This window comes from Ostrinia nubilalis, chromosome 19 (assembly GCF_963855985.1).
Source record: "Ostrinia nubilalis chromosome 19, ilOstNubi1.1, whole genome shotgun sequence".
Lineage (NCBI taxonomy): Eukaryota > Metazoa > Arthropoda > Insecta > Lepidoptera > Crambidae > Ostrinia > Ostrinia nubilalis.
Genome location: NC_087106.1, coordinates 11055264 through 11077000, shown reverse-complemented (window position 1 = coordinate 11077000; position 21737 = coordinate 11055264). Strand labels below are relative to the sequence as shown.

Sequence of the window (21737 nt, the reverse complement as noted above, 5' to 3'; positions counted from 1 at the left end):
TTATTAGGATTTTATTTTTTGAGATAACGTTGTATTAAAAGTTTTTTTCTACTTACAAAAGACTTAAAGCTACTTAAAAACGAAACTTTCAAAATTGCTATGTGTTATTTAATTTACAAAATATTTACAAAGTTATTGTTTGACTAATCATAGATATATTTTATTTTATTTTGTTTCCAGTGTCCAAATGTTTCAGGGCATTATCGGGTCTGTTAGCCTCTTTTAAATAGATAGGTACCTATTATAGATAATAATGTTACTAGATGTTTTGTGACTTTTTTATCTTTTTGTATGTATTCATTTTGGCATGCATCTCTCATCACACAGAAACACTAAAGAATAGTAAAATCTTTGTTTTTTTATTATTTTTTTTATTTCTACTACTGGGTGAAATTTAACACAATCTGTCTCATTTTCCTCCTCTACCGTCAAGCCAATGACTCGTAAGAGGCATTATAATTTAAAATTGGGACTACTAAATGTACGTTCACTTAATACGGGGAGGGATGAATTATTTGCGTGTGTTGATATGCATAAGCCTGATGTTCTGGCACTAAATGAAACCTGGCTCAAGGAAGGAGAAGATAAGTTTACCATAGTCTTACCAGACTACTCCTTGAAACACAAGTCAAGGTCGGGAGGTGCTAGGGGTGGAGGAGTTGGTTTCTTCATCAAAAAAGACCTACAAATAAGAATCCGATCCCATCCGGCATCGAGCCTGGAACAAATGTGGTTAGAGTTAAGACTACCAGGTGTTGGGAAAATAGCAATAGGCACGGCCTACCGACCAGAATCGATTCCATATAAAACAGCTTTGGAGGATTTGGGTGAGTCGGTTAACGCATTCAGATCCTGTAAACACATTTTTATTCTAACGGATTTTAACATTGACTTTTTGGGACGTGGAAGACAAACGGAAGATTTAAAAGAATTCTTTATTGGACATAACTTGACACAGATAGTTGGGGAACCTACCCGAGTAAATGATGCTTCTTCCACTCTTATAGATCTTGTAATTACGGATAGTCCACCTCTGGTCCAAAATTGTACTGTACATCACAATCCTCAACTCAGTGACCATGCTTTAGTAATGACAGAACTGAGGATATGTAAACCTAGGCCCGTTTCCAGATATGTATTGGCCCGTTCTCTGGCAGGTATAGATGAACGCTCGTTTATAACTGATCTCCACGACCTACCCTGGACAGATATTTATGATTGTGGAGATGTAAATGCGATGGTTAGCAAATTCAATGAGCTTATCACAATTTTATTCGATAAACATGCACCACTGCGTTACAAAAAATCAAATGCAAATAAAAATTGTCCTTGGATAACTCACAACATTAAGAAAATGATGACACTGCGAGATAAAGCTCTGACCAGGGCTCGTAAGACAGGGGAGGACTCTAAATGGGAGTATTATAGGACATTAAAAAATTTGGTTACCAGTACCTTGAGACGGGAAAAGGCTGCATTTTTCACTTACTATGTGAATAAAAACAGGAATAATCCAAATGAAATGTGGAAAAATTTAAAGAGTAATTCTCTATTGGGAGATGAGAGCTCGGTAATAATCCCAGGTGACCTACACAAACCTGACGAGATAAATAGGTTCTTCTTGAATGTACCGGGAAATTCTGACGTTGATCAGGACACTATGACGTTCTTCCAGAGAAATAAATTCGGTGAAGGTATTTTCAATATAAGTACTTGTTCTGAAATAGAAGTGAAAAATACTATAACTGGTATAAAAACAGGTGCTGCTGGTCATGATACAATATCAGTTCACATGTTACGTATGACTCTTCCAGTTACATTGCCTTTTATTACCCATGTAATTAATAAATCAATCACTACTGGAGTGTTTCCTGAGCCATGGAAGCTGGCCAAAATAAAACCCATAGCAAAAGGATCTTCAGTGCAGGAATATAAGGATTTGCGGCCAATTAGTATATTACCTGTTTTATCCAAAATTATAGAGAGGGTAGTATGCAAACAGATGACTAAATATTTAGAGCAAGAAAAAATTTTACCATCGGTCCAGTCCGGGTTCCGCAAGGGTCATAGTACGGCTACAGCGCTATTACAACTCACTGATGATATCATCTCGGCTTCCGATTTGGGAATGGGTAGTTTTCTGGTGCTCTTGGACTTTTCTCGAGCTTTCGACTGTCTGAGTGCTGAACTACTACTTGCCAAACTCAGGTTTTACGGTATTTCGGTGCCTGCATGTGACTGGTTCCACTCATACTTGACAAATAGGAGGCAGTTTGTTGAGTTGGAGGACAAAAATGGACTTTTGATCAGGTCAAATATTGAACAAGTGGAAAGAGGTACACCACAGGGCTCAATTCTGAGTCCAATTCTCTTCATCATCTTTACGGCGGACTTGCTGAATTGTGTGCAACATTCAAAGCTGCATCTCTATGCTGATGATACTCAGATTTACACATCTTTTAAACCAACTGACATCAGAGAAGCCGAATTAAAACTCAATGAGGATCTGGTCAGCATCTTTAAATGGGCAGCTAAAAACAATTTAGTACTCAACCCCACGAAATCAAAATTTATGGTCTTAGGTTCGAGACATCAGTGTAGGCAAATATGTCAAAATAATCCGGCTATCCTTATTAATGATGAGAGGTTGGAACGCGTAAATGTCGCAAGGAATCTGGGTCTAATGTTGGACTCAGAGATGAGGTTCGTCGAGCACGTTAGTGCTAAGATTCGTGGCGCGTTCTATCGCCTCAAAATGTTATACCACATTAGAGACTTTTTGGCCGTACGGATTAGGATTATACTGGTAGACTCCTTAATTCTTTCCCAGTTCAACTACTGTGACGTAGTCTATCACCCTCGCATTCTGGTTGTGACTGAGAAGGCCATTCAGCGTGTTCAAAACGCTTGCGCTAGATTCTGCTTCCAAATACCAAAACGTTCTCATGTTACACCTTACCTTAATAAGGAACGGGTTCTTAAGATGTCAGCACGACGAGAATTACATTTTATGACTCTTATGCATAAAATTGTCAAAAGTCATACACCTCATTACCTCTACGAGAAACTTGAGTGGACAAAGAACGCACATGGTCTGAACACTCGTGGCAGAGTGGGAGATAAATTGTGTATACCCATACACAGGACACAAGGCTTTAAAGGTTCTTTTAAATATGCGGCATCAAAGATCTGGAACAATCTTCCCCCACCCATGCGAAGCAAAGATTGTTTGCTAAGTTTTAAAGCTTCCATGAAGGAATCGCTTATTCAAAAACAATTAATTTTGAACGAAGTCGCATATAGGTAATGATTCTTCCTTTGTTTTTTATTTTGTTTTAAACGAGCTGACGGTGTGACGGTGTGGGAGAGGCTTAGTGACTGGTGATGAAAAATGTGTGGTTTTTTATTTTAATCTTGTTTCTCTTTTTTATATCACTGCACCTACCTATGTACGCTGTATTACTGTGCAGGAGACTGGCACCGGCTGAAAACCAGCGCTGCATGGACCTAGTGCCGTACAGCTTACGCTGAGCCGGATGCCCTTGTCACCTTAATTTTAATTGTTAAGCTGTGTTAAAGTTGTATTTTTTTTGTTATGGTGACAATAAAGGTTTATTTATTTATTTATTTATTTATTTATTTATTTAAATGTTTACCAACAGCAGTGTTATATTTTAAAAAATAAAGATAAACGATGCTACTATGAATTATTGTAATAGGAAGTGACTTAATTTTCTACTCGTCAGTTTTTAACATCGGTAATATTAGCAGATACTGCATTGAAATTTGAAATTGTAGAGACGATGGTATTTTAGCTTTACAGTAGCTTTTGCTTATCCTTATACAATTAAAATAATTTGTTTTTTATTTTAGATTATTACAAATTGCTTTCTTACGACTTCGTGAGTCGATATTTTTTAAAATCAAACAGTGTAAAATGTAAATAATCGTTATAAAACAGAGTATTGTCAGTATTGGTCTTTTTATTGACGCATGCTTGGCTGAGTGTTTACATAGGTGCATAAAAAGCACCCGACTATGTAAATGTTGTGTGAATGCTGTAATAAACTACATTTTAACGGTTAGCAAACGTATGTTACTTTAGCACTTGTTCTTGTTGCAAGATTACCAAAATAAAATTAATATCCTCAACTTATGAAGGATGGAAATAATGGAATGTAGTCTATCAAAAGCTGTGACCGCGACTTCGTACGCGTGAAAATAGTTTGAATATTTTTCACGTTTTTGCGACATTTTTTTATCGATTCTCCGTTGCTAGCTCTGCTTTTAGCGTGAATATGGCTTTCTTCGATAAACGGACTATCTAAAACAAAAATATTTTTCAACTCAGACCAATAAATTCTTGAGATTAGGGCGTTCAACCAAACAAACTCTTCAGTTTAATAATAGTGTTATCGATTCAAACATCGCACAAAGATTTCGGAAACTTGTGATTCATGCGTATTCGATTAAATAATTTGCGTTTATGATTTATAGAACATATATAACATAGCCAGGGCGGCCCGTTAGTAATTTCATAAATAAACACCGAATTACCCGTAAATCACCTTTTCTTGTTATTGTTTTCAATTAACATTCTTTAACTATCAGTTGCATAACGATATGATTTGAAAGTAACGAAATGATGAGGAACTCTCACTCGAAAGTTTAGTCGATATTGTCTCTCTCTAGCCATACATTGAACGATATCTTTTCGCTTAGTGAACCTTTTTTTTAGTCAAAAGTAGAGAAACATGTACAGCTAGCAATCAACCAACCTGTCTTTTCTCAATCCATTTTGAGTAAACTAAAGATACAAAGTCCAAAAAATACATCGTTGGATTGATGTACAATCCCGAATTCATTAATCAATTGGGAAAATTTAGTCTCACGGTAAAATACAGAGGTATACAGTCTAAAAACTTATGGGAACTTCATTAACAAGGTTTTATAAACTCTACCTTTGTTCTAATATTCTAATCTAAACAAAAAATAAGAATAGACAGTAACATACTATTGTTTTTCTTCACCATTAACCGTTGCTTTGCCCGTGTCAAATGTTTTGTAATATAGTATGTATTTTAGAAGAACTAACCTAAATTACTTTGAGGACTTTCGAGAAAGAATGTATTCTATGACGTAGAAGAAACGTTAAATAGAACACTAGGGAATGCAATGTCAAAGAGAACATCCATTATGGCTTGTGACGTCATAATCCCACACCCTGATCGCGCCCGCCCTATATTTCATTACGAACAGTCCGTGACGTAATACAGTGCAATATTGTCTTCAGTCCACGGTCCATTGGCCTTGCCCGCGGTTGATTAGCCGGTAATCTGTCTGTGTAGCTTAGTTTTTGTCTAACGTTCACAATTAGGCTTTATTTCACACCGCATGTCTCACTTGATTAGTGTGCAAATAGATGATGGTTTTATTAGGTTCGTCAGACTTACAAACGCTTTTTTGTTGTAAGTTCAGAAAGAAAATTACGCTCAAACAGCTTACAACCGATATACATTCGACTTATCTAAATGTACTTGGGTTTTCCTTAGAGTAAAAAACGAATAGATAGACAGTTTATCATCTGTGGTCGTCCAATTTATTATAATACAATAAATTGTTATCGTTGATCCAAATAAAAAAATATAATAATTAACACTGCACACGGTTAATAATTTTAAGTGCTTCTATACGGGTCTATTCTCAACCTCAAGAGGTTGTTCAAGAACAAGTTGTTCCAACAGCTGTAACTTCTATGTAGCCATGCTTTAAAGTTCCTTGGGGAAATTCTAAATGTAATAAGCTCCCTTCCTGCCTCTATCAGAAGATTGGCTTTATAGGGACAAATAGTAGGCTCATTAATACTATTACCATCCCACTTGTGAGATAAACCTTGAAATGTGAATGTGCCTACTTACAGGGCAGGTATGATGTACCATCCTAAACTAAATCTCACTTAACATCAGATGCGATTGCGGTCAAATCAGACCCCTCTTTCCCACTGGGCACTCTGGGCCCAGGTGCCCAGGGCCCCGCGGTCGAGGAGGCCCCCGTCTATTCTCATAAAAGATCTTTTCCCAGATGAGAAGGGCTTCCCTTTATCCTTATGTGCCCTGGGCTCCTAGTAGGTTAAAGAAGACCCTGGGTCAATACTCAACACTCAATTCTTTATTTCATTTCACAGTGTAGGTCAAATAAGTACCTGCCTTGTTCTGCATTTTAAAAAAGTCAACTTCATCAAGTGATATTTTTTTCAGTTGGAAGACTTAGACGTGACGCTGGCGTCCGAGGTTTCGGACCGGCTGTCGTCGGAGCACCTGCCGTCCAAACCGATCAACATAGACCTGTCACAACCGGCGCACAACCTGCACAACACATTCAACAAGTAAGTACATGATAACTAGAGAATACAATCCCGGGATCCCGATTCCCGGGATCCCGGGATCCCGACCATTTTCTGATCCCGAAAATCCCGGGACTGTACTTGGCTAATCCCGGTATTTTCGGGATTGATATAAACAAGTCTATTTTGCATTCTACGATCCGTTGCGCCTTGACTAACCTTGCCTGGATTATACCTTAGCATAAAATTATACAGTGTGTCACGATAAAGTGCACATATAAAATTAGGTGAAACTAGACCTATTTTTATCGACAAAAAAGAGGTCAAAAAATTTCTGCGTTTTTTTTATTTTGTTATAGATTTTTTTTTCTTCCAATTACTTATTGTAAAGAAAACTTAATAATTTTTAAACTAAGAGGTATCTATACTAATATTATAAAGCTGAAGAGTTTGTTTATTTGTTTGTTTGTTTACTTGAGCGCGCTAATCTCCGGAACTACTGATCCGATTTGAAAAATTCTTTCAGTGTTAGATAGCCCATTTATCGAGGAAGGCTATAGGCTATACAACATCATGCTACGATCAATAGGAGTAGAGCAATAATGAAAAATGTTGCGAAAACGGGTTTTCACGCGTACGAAGTCGCGGGCACAGCTAGTATCCTGATAAAATAAAAACAGTAATAATGCTAAATAACAGACGATACTAAAAAAATACATAAAATACTCAGAAAATGCCAACAAATAATAAAAAAATTATACTTTTTTTGATTTTTGAGTTTTTTTTAATTTGATAAATTTCTCCATAAAATGCCCTTATAACAGGTAGTTTTTATTACTTTGTATTATTCTCTATCGTATTACCTTCGTAAAACCAAAAATCGCATGTCTCTATCCCTATCACAACGTTTGCAATTATCGAACCCAATTCCCACATAAGGCTGATCCCGGGATAGTCCCGGGATCCCGGGATTACCCATCAAAAATCCCGTAATCCCGGGATTGTAAAACATGGTCGGGATTGTATTCTCTAATGATAACACATTCGTTCGTTCGTTTCAGCCGAAAGACGTCCACTGCTGGACAAAGGCGTCCCCCAAGGATTTCCACAAAGACCGGTCCTGCGCCGCTCGCATCCAGGCACCTCCCGCGACCCTCACCAGATCGTCGGTCCACCTAGTGGGAGGCCTGCCCACGCTACGTCTTCCGGCTCGTGGTCGCCACTCAAGAACTTTCCTGCCCCAGCGGCCATCAGCTCTACGAGATATGTGCCCCGCCCACTGCGACTTGATTTTAGCGATGCGGGCTATGTCAGTCACTCTGGTTCTCCTACGCATCTCCTCATTTCTGATTCGATCACGCAGGGAAACTTCGAGCATAGCACGATTATACCCTTTTTGATCACTCCGAAAATCGAATCTCTTTACGGAGCGACGGAACTAAAAGACACCGCAGCGTAAGCCTTTCGAAATTACAACTGTCACGTTTTGTCACTTGTCTAAGGGGCAGGTCATTTAATCGCAACTACAGGAACATGACTCCCTCCTGAGGAGTTAACTGTTAAGTTTATTTATCCGTTATTCACCTTCTTACGACATCCACTAAAGCAGTGGGAGTGGTCCTATTCTTCTGTACCGTAACCACACGGTATCCGATATCCATGTAAATAGATAAACGGAATTGTGGGGCCTTACTTAGTCCCATCCCATTATTTCCATGATAAAGTTCTCTTTACGCTTTACAACTCAGGTTTATGTTCTGCTAAACGATGATAATGACGATGAATGATGATAACATTCTCTAATGGTTAAAAATAGCTTAATTTACTTAGTCGATTCAATGCTACTGCAGACGCACAATAACTTTTAGATGTAGCTTAATCTAATCTAATTCACAGATGAGTCGTTACATTATATTTTGTGAATGAACGAGCGTCAGTCACCTGACAATAGTAATTGAATGCTGACTGTCAAAATAAAAAGACAACCGTGTCGCTGCCTTTCTTGTCAATCATCTCGAATGACTCCGCATGTACTAAGTAGATGATACACGAGAAAGTGTATGGCTTTGCTAAAAATAGTACAACATCACTTTCTAATTCGTAAAGATCTGATAGACGATTATCCACGCGATCAGCTCCAACACAATGTTGTTATACATACATCTTAATAATGTAGACTAATGAATTTCCTCGTCTAAAATAATGTCTTATTGATAAAAAATTTACGTGCACGCTACGTAATCGCTGTTATGAAAACTAATTGCTATTTACGTATTTGTAGTGTGTACTCATTGTAATTACATACGTCGTTGCAAATTCATCAGCGTAGTAGTTGTACAAATCAATCGTTAAACTCGTGTCAGGTATTCTAAACGAGTAAACTCAATTAACGTTCAGTTGGTATTACTTCCATAAAAATAGGACATTGGTGTTACAATTTGCATATACTTTAACTTTGCATGCAAGCAAACATGTAGGAAAACAGTTTTAGTAATCAAATAAGGTTTTATTTGTGTAAAAAGAACTTCGTCAAAGGACCGTTATAAATCCTCAAAAACCGTTTAGTCAACATCTTTACTGCGACTTTCAATGTTCAGTTTAGTTTCTAAACACATTTAGGCCAAAAAAAGACATGAATTATACTGTCCTTTTTACCTTATTAGTTTGTAATTGGCAGATAGTGTTTTGACTTTATCCATTTTTCGCCATTAATGTATGTATTCTTTTTTGCAATAAAAAATAGTGTTCAAATGAACTTCTCTTATTTCCCCAGAGGTCTAACAAACATGATGAACGAGCGCGGCAGTCTGAACATGTACCAAAGCGGCGAGTCGCTGATGAGGATGTCTCCGCCGAGCCTGGTGTCCTCTCTGCTCATGGAGAGCTCCGGCACCTTCAACCCCGAGTCTCTGGACAGCAGGAAGTCTATCACCTCGCACAGGGACTCTGGTAAGTCTCACCTCGCACAGGGACTCTAGTAAGTCTGAACATGTACCAAAGCGGCGAGTCGCTGATGAGGATGTCTCCGCCGAGCCTGGTGTCCTCTCTGCTCATGGAGAGCTCCGGCACCTTCAACCCCGAGTCTCTGGACAGCAGGAAGTCTATCACCTCGCACAGGGACTCTGGTAAGTCTTATCACCTCGCACAGGGACTCTGGTAAGTCTGTCACCTGGCACAGGGACTCTGGTAAGTCTATCACCTCGCACAGGGACTCTGGTAAGTCTATCACCTCGCACAGGGACTCTGGTAAGTCTATCAGCTCGCACAGGGACTCTGGTGAGTCTTATCACCTCGCACAGGGACTCTGGTAAGTCTTATCACCTCGCACAGGGACTCTGGTAAGTCTTATCACCTCGCACAGGGACTCTGGTAAGTCTTATCACCTCGCACAGGGACTCTGGTAAGTCTGTCACCTGGCACAGGGACTCTGGTAAGTCTATCACCTCGCACAGGGACTCTGGTAAGTCTATCACCTCGCACAGGGACTCTGGTAAGTCTATCAGCTCGCACAGGGACTCTGGTGAGTCTTATCACCTCGCACAGAGACTCTGGTAAGTCTTATCACCTCGCACAGGGACTCTGGTAAGTCTTATCACCTCGCACAGGGACTCTGGTAAATCTGAACATGTACCAAAGCGGCGAGTCGCTGATGAGCATGTCTCTGCCGAGCCTGGTGTCCTCTCTGCTCATGGAGAGCTCCGGCACCTTCAACCCCGAGTCTCTGGACAGCAGGAAGTCTATCACCTCGCACAGGGACTCTGGTAAGTCTATCACCTCGCACAGGGACTCTGGTAAGTCTATCAGCTCGCACAGGGACTCTGGTAAGTCTATCACCTCGCACAGGGACTCTGGTAAGTCTCACCTCGCACAGGGACTCTGGTAAGTCTTATCACCTCGCACAGGGACTCTGGTAAGTCTTATCACCTCGCACAGGGACTCTGGTAAGTCTGAACATGTACCAAAGCGGCGAGTCGCTGATGAGCATGTCTCTGCCGAGCCTGGTGTCCTCTCTGCTCATGGAGAGCTCCGGCACCTTCAACCCCGAGTCTCTGGACAGCAGGAAGTCTATCACCTCGCACAGGGACTCTGGTAAGTCTATCACCTCGCACAGGGACTCTGGTAAGTCTATCAGCTCGCACAGGGACTCTGGTAAGTCTATCACCTCGCACAGGGACTCTGGTAAGTCTCACCTCGCACAGGGACTCTGGTAAGTCTTATCACCTCGCACAGGGACTCTGGTAAGTCTTATCACCTCGCACAGGGACTCTGGTAAATCTGAACATGTACCAAAGCGGCGAGTCGCTGATGAGCATGTCTCTGCCGAGCCTGGTGTCCTCTCTGCTCATGGAGAGCTCCGGCACCTTCAACCCCGAGTCTCTGGACAGCAGGAAGTCTATCACCTCGCACAGGGACTCTGGTAAGTCTATCACCTCGCACAGGGACTCTGGTAAGTCTATCAGCTCGCACAGGGACTCTGGTAAGTCTATCACCTCGCACAGGGACTCTGGTAAGTCTCACCTCGCACAGGGACTCTGGTAAGTCTTATCACCTCGCACAGGGACTCTGGTAAGTCTTATCACCTCGCACAGGGACTCTGGTAAGTCTGAACATGTACCAAAGCGGCGAGTCGCTGATGAGGATGTCTCCGCCGAGCCTGGTGTCCTCTCTGCTCATGGAGAGCTCCGGCACCTTCAACCCCGAGTCTCTAGACAGCAGGAAGTCTATCACCTCGCACAGGGACTCCGGTAAGTTTTATCACCTCGCACAGGGACTCTGGCAAGTCTTATCACCTCGCACAGAGACTGATAAGTCTTATCACCTCGCACAGGGACTCTGGTGAGTCTATCACCTCGCACAGGGACTCTGGTAAGTCTTATCACCTCGCACAAGGACTCTGGTGAGTCTATCACCTCGCACAGGGACTGTCTGGTGAGTCTATCACCTCGCACAGGGACTCTGGTAAGTCTTATCTCCTCGCACTGGGACTCTGGTATGTCTGTCACCTCGCACAGGGACTCTGGTAAGTCTTATCACCTCGCACAGGGACTCTGGTGAGTCTCACCTCGCACAGGGACTCTGGTAAGTCTCACCTCGCACAGGGACTCTGGTAAGTCTTATCACCTCGCACAGGGACTCTGGTGAGTCTCACCTCGCACAGGGACTCTGGTGAGTCTATCACCTCGCACAGGGACTCTGGTAAGTCTATCACCTCGCACAGGGACTCTGGTGAGTGTATCACCTCGCACAGGGACTCTGGTAAGTCTTATCACCTCGCACAGGGACTCTGGTGAGTCTATCACCTCGCACAGGGACTCTGGTGAGTCTATCATCTCGCACAGGGACTCTGGTGAGTCTATCACCTCGCACAGGGACTCTGGTGAGTCTATCATCTCGCACAGGGACTCTGGTGAGTCTATCACCTCGCACAGGGACTCTCTGGTGAGTCTATCACCTCGCACAGGGACTCTGGTAAGTCTATCACCTCGCATAGGGACTCTGGGAAGTCTTGAAACTAACATGAAGAATGCATTTTTTGTAAAAGACATGCCAATCTCATAGTTTAGAACCAATAGCATCTTTTTAAGAAAGATAATGTTAGACAATTTTGGCAATTTTGATTAGAAAGTGGCGCTACGAGTATTAGCACGCAACACACGTGCCTCTCTCTTGAAAATTGCTTTGATTTCGTGTAATCATTTCAAATTATAGTCTCTTGGCCAGTTGAAAATTAAATTACCACTATTAGTGTACCATAACCTACCTCTACCTCATAAGTAATGATGAAATAGATGTTTAATGTTTATATTTCTACAGGTATTCCACCGTCCGGTCGCGACAGCATCGATCCCATGATGACGAGTATGACCTTAAGTATTCTAGACGAAAAGGACATGAGCACAAGTTTCCTCTCACAAACCACGTACCCAGACAACGATAGTTTGATGGACTCCCTCCCGCCGAGCCTCGTCAGCTCCGTCAACTCTTCCTACGTCGTCTCCAACACGTCCAAACCCAAAACAGACACTCCGGATTCCAACATCTTCAGTTCGGCCACGTTCACACATCTGGAACAATCAGAAAAACTCCTCTCAGCCAGACCAAGGTGCCAACTCTTCAACAGCTTCACAAGACGAGAATCGGGCCTAAGAAATTCGGAAAGCTACACGAAATCACGTGAGGAAGCCTGCCAAATAGACACGAGCAAAGTCCTCAATGAAAACTGCGACAACAAAGACTCTCCCAAAACGATACCGAAGTCGAGTCCCGATATGACGGAAACGATAACGCTGCACTACTCCAACACAAAGTTCAGACGAAACAACGATTCTGAAAAGGAGAACTTGAATGCGACTTTCGAACAGGACGACGCGTTCTACAAAGACATGGGCATGCAGAGGACGGTCGATCTGGGCAAAAACAGTCTAAACGTCACGCTCGACAAACAGGAGTTGAATGAGATAATTCAAGCGCGACAAAAGATATCTTTAGCTCGGAAGGCGTTGCCGACGGAGCCGGATAAGCTTCCGAATCAGCCGGACCCGTCGCCGATAAAGACGATTCAGCTGCCGAATCAGACGATCACAGTGCCAAGACAGAGTATGGAGAACGCTTCAGAGCTATTGTCGAGGCGGAGAGTGATGAATGGGGGCTTTGACAGGCACGAGGAGCCGCCGGCGAGGGAGACTCCCAAACGGAACGCGACCTTCAAGAAAGCTTCTCCGAAGATGAGCTCGATGGATACGACAGTGGTGTATGTGAAGGCTGAAGAACCGAACCAGATGATCGACATCAATTCGGCGACGTTGAACCTGATCGATGCGAGCGAAAGGACGCTGCAGCAAGAGGTAACATTTCATTCTTATGTTGAGTTGCACCACCTAACTTTAACGGTGACTATAACGATAACCGGTGCTTTTTGTATTGAGTTTGACAGATTTTTGACATTAGTCAAAGTTAAAGTAAGATGGTGCAACCCAGCCTTACTCTTTAATTTCTTGATATGCTATTCCTATTGACTGTCAAACAAAACAAACAAAACTCTTCATACGTGAAATATTGCAATAGGATGTTAGTTTCACACTTGTGCAGTGTGTGAAATATACCTAGTACATGCTTTAAGCATTATGTAGTGACATTTTGGTAGATACTGCTTAAATTATAGTGAAATTGTTCGTTTGTTTCTAAAGGTCTTGACAGACAGAAAGTGTTGTCAGGTGTTAAATTCACGTAACGCGTTGATACGTTTTCATACACGCGAGTAATTTGATAATGCGATTTGAATTTCACGCTCAGACACGATTTCTGCAGATAACTTTATTTTGCATACTGAATTGCAATCCAATAGACTATTTGACACCACCAATCAGTGGCGGATTTAGTTTTGCCGCCCGTAGCCTAGGGTGGGGTTGGATCTTTATTTATCTTCTGAAATCGAGTAAGCGTCATCTGAAATCTGCCGCCCCTAGGCCGTGGCCTACACGGCCTATTGACAGATCCAGGACTGCCACCAATCAATTGACGTACTTCTTAAAACGAGAATCCTATAGATTTTGTATGGCAATACAAGCAAGTGACGTCACTATCTTGTCAATTTAATCAAACTACTTTTTCAATTAAAATGCAACCAAAAATATTTACAGGTAATTTTAAATTAATTAAGTTTTTAACACCACAATGAAGTGTATTTTAAAAAAAGTTGTTATTTCGAATTATTTAGGAATGGTGTCAAAGTTTTAAGACACGATAGCCGAACGGTGAAGGGGTCTGGCCGACTCGTGACCCGAGGAACGCGGGTTCGGTCCCCGCCGCCGCTCGACTATTGTGGTAAGCTCACTCGTGACACAAGCGTATTTAGCTTAGTACGAGGGGCTAACGGGACTATTAGTAATTTGTGTAAAGCCTGGTCCGTGAGCACGTAGAATCCCGTCCAATGACCCCAAGCTACCCATCCTTGTCGCTCGCACGTAATCATATTGCTGTCGCGACTGTGCGACGCGCGCCCGCAGTGAGTTTGCGAGCGCGACAGCAACATAATTACGCGCGAGCGATAAGGATGGGTAGCTTGGTGTCATTGGACAAAATTCTACGTGCTCACGGACCAGGCTTTAGTACATTCAAATACCATACTAACGTTGAATATTTAATCAGCGTTAATTTATCTTTTTGCACAGGAATGGGGTTCCCAGGAGCGCGCGATGGTGGGTTCAAGTGAGAGCACAGACACGGGCACGTTCAGTTCATCCAGTCCGCCTGACAGCGTGCCCGACACCGCCGCTCATGACCCCCGTAAGTGTCAATGTCAAATATAGTGACAGGATGTCAAAGGGGCGGGGCAATCGATAGAATGACATGTGAACAACTTTTCACATAACGTTTGGAGTCTTCGTAAATTATAAATACCCGCGCGCTTAAAGATCGTGGTTTCGATTCCCGCCTTAGACAGTTCGATTTTTTCAAGCTATCCATAACTTTTCACATCACAAAAACCAACCAACTACCTCGCTCTTGCTAAATGTGTTCAAGCGAGATAGAGGAGAGAGTATTTAATAGAGAGTCAGTCTGACTACGCAAGAAGTAAGCGCGGCGAGCGTATACAGATCTCTATATGTGTGTTGATCGCTTCAACTCTTAAATGAGAATTGTTGTTCACATATCATTCAAGTTGATTGTTGGATAATGGGAAATGGAATAGGGATGGTAAAGGGTTATATTATAAGTTTGTCATTGGGTCATGAAAATGGTTCGCCTGCTTATCACCGAACACATGTACTCGTGGTAAATGTATTTTGTGTCAATTTATGACGTTTTTCAGAAAACAGAAATAAACTTTTACTAAGAAGCCACTGTGAGTATCAAAAATAATGAATTCGCTCAGTCTGGCAAGGCTCCTAAATCGTCATTCGTCGCCCTTAAGATAAGGCAATAAGGTTCCAAAGAATGTAGTAACTTAATATTCACTTGACTTCTTATTTTGCCGACTTAACCAAGAGTTCATAACACTCTTGGATTAATTACCAAATAAAAAAATCACTTCGGTGTAACTAACACTACACTATTGTCCTTAAAAATAGGCTTACATGAACTAAAATAAATTGCAGGCGCACAAATAGCTTCCACCCCTCTAATGACACTGAAGAAGGGATCCAAGAACGACCTGCTAAACCTGCACAGCACGATATCCCCCATATACGATATGATCGACGACAAATCCTACACCTTGACCAAGGTAGCGAGCACAAACTCCTCAGGAATGGAGAGAACTTATGACATGCACAATACAACGGTCATAAACAGTGCCACAATGGTCAAGAAGTCGTCGGCCAAAAGGGATATATTAGCATCGAAGACTAGTCCCGAAAAGAAGATCCTGGGACCTACTCCTCAAAGGTCACCGCCTAGCAGGATGTCTCCAACGCATGCAGGTAAGAAATTTGAGATTTTGTGTGCGTGTGACTTTTAAGGCTTGCGCAGACAAATGACTTATGTCACAGAGGACATTTTGTATTGAAGGACAAAAAAGTTTCTCGTTGATAGTCTCTCGTCTGCTCAGACCTTTATGAAAGCGTGAAAATAACGTGTGTGAACATTTAGTGGGTTTGATCAGTGTAAAAATGGTAATACGTATTGTTTATGGTTGTATAACGATTGTTTACTTACTGTAACTTGTGTTTTTAGGGTTTTGTTGTGTTGGGTGTTTACTTGCACAAAATCGAACATAATCAATGTGAATACTCATTATTTTCGTCCAGTCATTCATATCATTGCTATTCATCATTTTATATTTCCTTAGAGTCATATTCAAGCTAAGTTTATTTAATTCCCAATTTCGTGTAAAAACTACGACCTTTAGAAAGAGACTGCACTTTTTTACATGTGTCTCTTAAAAACCATAATACGAAAGCTTATTATTGCAAAATAGCATCTATTAAAAATAAATAAGATGCCAAAGTATTTAGCTTGATATGCTGTCTTTACCAATGTCAATGGCTTGTCAGTCACATACAGCAAATACTAAAACAGATCTAACGAAACTTCTAAATGTCGTTGTTTATGAAACTAGTTGTGCATCCGCATAGCAATGTCTGCACAACAACACACAACATCTAACATATAACCCGATCGAGTTAACTAGTACGAACGGGGCGAATACGGGGAGGTTTGCGGGTGAGTGAGAGGGAGAGACGTATTTTAGCACAGTTAACAGAAGCAAGGCTCTGGAGTGGAGGCAACCGGAACGTGCATCTCATAAAGGTAGAAAGTCGTTGGAAGCAGGCCGCTAAAGTCCGGTCTCCAAGCACATATAATTTCGTCCAATGACCCCAAGCTATCCATCCTTCTTGCTCTCGCGTAATTATACTGCTGTCGCGCTCGCACTCTCACTGCGGCCGCCCGTAGCACAGTCGCGACAGTAATATAATTACGCGCTAGCGATAAGGATGGGTAGCTTGGGGTCATTGGACGAAATTCTATCTACTCGGCGATCGGACTTTACCAACCGGGCGATATGGAAATCATTGAGGGAGGCCTATGTTCAGCAGTGGCCGTCCTGTGGCTGAAATGATGATGATGCGCAGTTAGCTCGATCGGGTTCTACGCTTACAGCTTGGTTAACGCTTCGCACGTAGTCTCACCCTTTGTATGTTGCAGGGTCATACGGCATGGCGCCTCCCACCGCGGTCCCTAGGAAGACCGGTTTGCCAACGTCGAAGCTTAGGCAATACAGTTCGCATAGGGAGCTTAGCAGGATACCTGGTGAGCTAGCACGCGTTTGATAACAGTTTGCTGGGCTTGGGCTAAGGTCACATTCGTGGGTGATAGTGGTGCAAATGTGCGTGATGCCAAATGGGTCAGTTTTGCTATTAGAAAACTCTATAGAATTATTAAGATAACTATTTTCTTCTACAAAGATGAAGAAGGTAGTATAACATTTTAAACTTTTTATAAAATTTCAACTGAAATAGAGAAACACGGGTCTCAACGACAGTCTGCTTGTGATCACTGCTGCAACAAGCAGCCGAAACGTCAAGCCGTGAGTACATATATGTAATTCGTATAAAAAATTACGAGTTGAGACCCGTGTTTCTCTATTTTAGATGAAGAAGGTAGGTATATCGTAGGTAGGTCGGCCGTTTGGTGTAGTGGTTCGAAGCGGACTACTATTCCGGAGGTAGCGGGTTCGATTCCCGCACAGTACAAACATTTGTGTGCATGAACATATTTGTTTGTATTGGACTGGGTGTTTTCTATGTATAATATGTATGTATTTACAAAAAAAAAAGTATTTAAGTATGTTTATATCCGTTGTCTAGTACCCATAGTACAAGCTTTGCTTAGTTTGGGACTAGAAGCGCAGTGTAAAATGTCCAAGGATATTTATTTATTATTTATTATATGCAAAGGCTTTAATTAACCTTGTTATTCTGTCAATTTACCTATTATGTAACTAGCTGCGAGTTTGAGTGAGTACAGTTCAAAAATATTATACTGGCATCTAGTGATATCAATATTGGATGCACTTCATAGATAAGAGAGCAACTTTTAGCAACACTATCGACGCTTCGGGCAATATAATCTCCTATCCTAGTTAGACTATAAACGACTTCCTGGTATCACCACTAATGACCCTCTAATGTGGCCTTAGCTTTACAGTTGATTGACACTAATGCACGGGAGTTAACAATGGGACGACAGCGAGGAAGTGACGTAATACAATCTGTAATAAACTAGTTCTAACGGACTAGTTATTACAATTTAAGTGACTTTTGGCTGATTTACGCGTATGAAGTAGTTAAGTTGGTAACTCAATTTTAACTTAATTTTAAGTCTATGTCCAAATGTCAAGTTCTTGTGTACTATGAAACTGCTTGTCAATATGTGTCAAATGACAAGCCCCACCCACCAACTTACCCGAAAAATTAAGTTAAAATTTAGTTACCTTCATAACTACTTAATACGTGTAAATCAGTCATTACGGACTAGTTATTACAATCTATTTATGTGAGGTACAGTCGGCGTCAAGTACGTGACATCTAAAGTAGCCAAAAGTTGTCATGCCAATTGGAATAAGGTTCTGTTGTCAAGTTTTTGGCCAATTTGGGTGTCACGAACTATTTGACGCTGACTGTACAAGAAAATATGTATATCTTTTGCAGATTTATTTATTTATTTATTAGGTCTACCAACATTGTTACATTACAACATGTACACTTAAAAATAACAATTATGAACAAAGTTACAATGCAACAACAATTATAGGCTGACACAACATGCAATATAGATTCAATGCAGTTTGTTCCGAACCGTTCCATGCACACAAAAAAACATTGTCAGATTGTCAACTATTATTTACTATTTAAGATCTATTTAACTATTCTGATTCCTGTGGCAGTTTTCTGTATCATCATGATGTAGATAGTTATGATGCACTATTATGTTTAGGTTGCCGTCACCCTCTTTTATTTGTCACGTAGAATTCATTCATAATCAGCACACTTCTTTCACTCACTAAGACGGGATTTTGCAAAATTCAACCCCTTAAGGGGTAAAACGGGTCCACGCGTACGAAGTTGCGGGCGGCCGCTCTAGTATAAACTAAACGCAGTGGACTTACTTTAGTAGTGCAGTGGGTTTCAGGATTATGTAGGCCTGATATTAGCATTTTTTGTTCAGGAATTGGGTAACATAATAATTTAAACACCTACTGTCCGTATGCGACGCGCTAGCTATGGGATGATGGAGGGAGATGGGTCTGCTGGGGTCGGCTTATCCGGCACCAGAACATAATAGGTTCCAGCCACCCAAGCACTTGATACACTATATGGATAGGATTTTTGCGGATGAGGTGGGAATAAAGGTAAAGGGAAGCACAAAAGATCCCAATGGGTCGTCGTGCTTTGCGCTCATGCGCGGCCCTAAAGCCTTGATCACACGTACCGAGTAAACGGGCGAGACAGTACAATGTTTACTCGGTCGAGACAATTAGGTGACCGAGTTACATACTCGAGCACTCGGCGTAATGTTCATACACACCGAGTACTCGGCCGAGAGCACTGTCTCGCCCGTTTGCTCGGTACGTGTGATCAAGGCTTAAATAAGCTAAGATAACATAATAATTGGCTATCTCTAGGCAATCCCACGCCGCTGTCCCGCACGGCGGCTGATATTCGCATGTTTTGTTCAGGAATAGGGCAACATTGAATAACATAATAATTTGCTATCTCCAGGCAATCCCACGCCGCTGTCTCGCACGGCGGCTGATATTCGCATGTTTTGTTCAGGAATAGGGCAACATTGAATAACATAATAATTTGCTATCTCCAGGCAATCCCACTCCGCTGTCCCGCACGGCGGTGACGCGAGGGACGGGCGGGATGGCGCGGCGCGGCGTGTACGCGTCCAACCCGGCGCTCAGCCCCACCGCGCCCGCGCCGCCGCTGCGCCGGGACTCCTACACGCTCGCCGCCGAGCCGCAGGTGGGACACAGGTCGCAGCGGGCTCCAGGCAGCCAGGCGTCCCGCGCCGCTGTCCCGCGCGGCGTGACGCGTCCAACCCGGCGCTCAGCCCCACCGCGCCCGCGCCGCCGCTGCGCCGGGACTCCTACACGCTCGCCGCCGAGCCGCAGGTGGGACACAGGTCGCAGCGGGCTCCAGGCAGCCAGGCGTCCCGCGCCGCTGTCCCGCGCGGCGTGACGCGTCCAACCCGGCGCTCAGCCCCACCGCGCCCGCGCCGCCGCTGCGCCGGGACTCCTACACGCTCGCCGCCGAGCCGCAGGTGGGACACAGGTCGCAGCGGGCTCCAGGCAGCCAGGCGTCCCGCGCCGCTGTCCCGCGCGGCGTGACGCGTCCAACCCGGCGCTCAGCCCCACCGCGCCCGCGCCGCCGCTGCGCCGGGACTCCTACACGCTCGCCGCCGAGCCGCAGGTGGGACACAGGTCGCAGCGGGCTCCAGGCAGCCAGGCGTCCCGCGCCGCTGTCCCGCGCGGCGTGACGCGTCCAACCCGGCGCTCAGCCCCACCGCGCCCGCGCCGCCGCTGCGCCGGGACTCCTACACGCTCGCCGCCGAGCCGCAGGTGGGATACACTCGAGTCAGGACCAGTACTCTGCTAAAATCTAATCCGGGAGAACAGGGACTATTCCACCTCTCGTTCCCACCACTGCAACTCCTGTGTAGCCAAGATCTACAGCTTGACCGCCACAAAAACCCAACCAATGAAGGTCAAGTTTGTCCCGGTTGAAAGTTAAACTGTCATTAGACCCGCAACGAAATTAATCAGAAGAACATAGGAGTTCGAAATTAAGGTTCGACTTCCCTTCATTGCAAAGCGGATGACAGGTGATAAACAAAGGTTTAGAACCTTTAAGAAATAATCCGGGAGAAGGGAACAGATCATATATGTTGGAGATTTCTTCTGACCTCGCCTTGTCACGCCGCTGTCTCTCACGGCGACGGAACTGGTAGACTCCTACACTAGGTTGGCTTAATTGCAGCGAGCTTTCTGGTGGAGATGGCCTGTGCCTTTTAAATCAAGAACCTCACACCGATGAGCCTGCCAGAACCCAGCTTCTGGCCTGGGGAAAAGGGCTGTCTTATCCAGGGGGTTGGAGTCTGATCCGGGGGAGGGGGTCATATCATCTGATATGCCCCCCTCATATAAGGTCAGGAGAAAGCTCCAACATAGATATGTTGGAGCTTTCTCCTGACTTTGACCTCCCCTTGGTACGCCTCTCGCACGGCGCTGCGCCGGGACTCCTACACGCTCGCCGCCGAGCCGCAGGTGGGACACAATCGAGTCGGGAGTCTGCTGAAGTCTGAACCGGTGGAGCAAATGAGATATGTTGGAGGTCCGCCTTGTCACGCCGCTGTCTCTCAGGCCTCAGCCTCGAGTTTAGCGGGCAGCGGGGCGGGAGCGGGGCGGGCAACGCAGACCGGTTCTCGAAACAAGCGGGCAGCTCGCGCGGCGCTTTAGCGGTGAAATGTTGTGTTCGGGGTTGTGTTGTCGAGATATTTGTTTTTATTCGCAAACGAAATGTTTGAACAACGGCGACAATTTTATTTCGATTCAAATTTATTCCTAACGCTCGATTTATTGTGGGCAAAAGAAGGAGTGCGCTGCCCGCACGTTGCCCGCTCAAGCGCCGCTGCCCGCTCGTTGCCCGCTGCCGCGCCGCTGTTTTCGAGAACCGGTCTATTTGATTTTACGCATAAGATCCTGCCGCTCCCGCGCCGCCGCCGCTCCCGCCCCGCTGCCCGCTAAACTCGAGGCTGAGGCCTCACGGCGACGGGACGGGTGGACTTCTACACGCTTGTCGAGGAGCCGTAGGTGGGACACAGTCGATTCGTGCGTCTGGAACGAGGATGGGGACAGTCTGATGCAAGGAAGGGAGGCAATCTAATC

The 21737-nt window shown here is 43.7% G+C and overlaps 2 protein-coding genes across 5 annotated transcripts in view; both read left to right on the top strand.

The window, feature by feature from the left end:
- Window positions 1–9321, top strand: part of LOC135080965 (uncharacterized) — a 35242-nt gene extending 25921 nt beyond the window's left edge. The window contains exons 4-5 of the mRNA XM_063975688.1: window positions 6258–6385; window positions 9117–9321. Coding sequence (XP_063831758.1) covers window positions 6258–6385; window positions 9117–9321 — 333 coding nt within the window. The remainder of the gene's footprint in view (window positions 1–6257; window positions 6386–9116) is intronic.
- Window positions 9322–10670: 1349 nt separating this feature from the next.
- On the top strand, window positions 10671–20046 carry LOC135081193 (serine/arginine repetitive matrix protein 2-like). Of its 4 annotated transcripts, none has more exons than XM_063975937.1 (6): window positions 10671–10760; window positions 12158–13188; window positions 14515–14629; window positions 15442–15765; window positions 16991–17095; window positions 19664–20046. In XM_063975937.1, the coding sequence occupies exons 1-6, from the start codon at window positions 10688–10690 to the stop codon at window positions 20029–20031; spliced, it is 2016 nt and encodes a 671-aa protein (XP_063832007.1). In that variant the 5' UTR covers window positions 10671–10687; the 3' UTR covers window positions 20032–20046. The 4 variants fall into 4 exon arrangements, with proteins under 4 accessions (XP_063832007.1, XP_063832006.1, XP_063832009.1 ...); XM_063975936.1 differs by lacking the exon at window positions 10671–10760 and adding an exon at window positions 10950–11088; XM_063975939.1 differs by lacking the exons at window positions 10671–10760; window positions 15442–15765 and adding an exon at window positions 10950–11088.
- Window positions 20047–21737: the final 1691 nt, after the last annotated feature.

Coding starts and splice junctions, on each gene's coding strand:
- LOC135081193 (XM_063975936.1), top strand. CDS start 10,953: ATGTACCAAAGCGGCGAGTCGCTGATGAGGATGTCTCCGCCGAGCCTG. Junction 11,089..12,157: donor CACCTCGCACAGGGACTCCG/GTAAGTTTTATC, acceptor ATATTTCTACAG/GTATTCCACCGTCCGGTCGC. Junction 17,096..19,663: donor GGAGCTTAGCAGGATACCTG/GTGAGCTAGCAC, acceptor TGCTATCTCCAG/GCAATCCCACTCCGCTGTCC.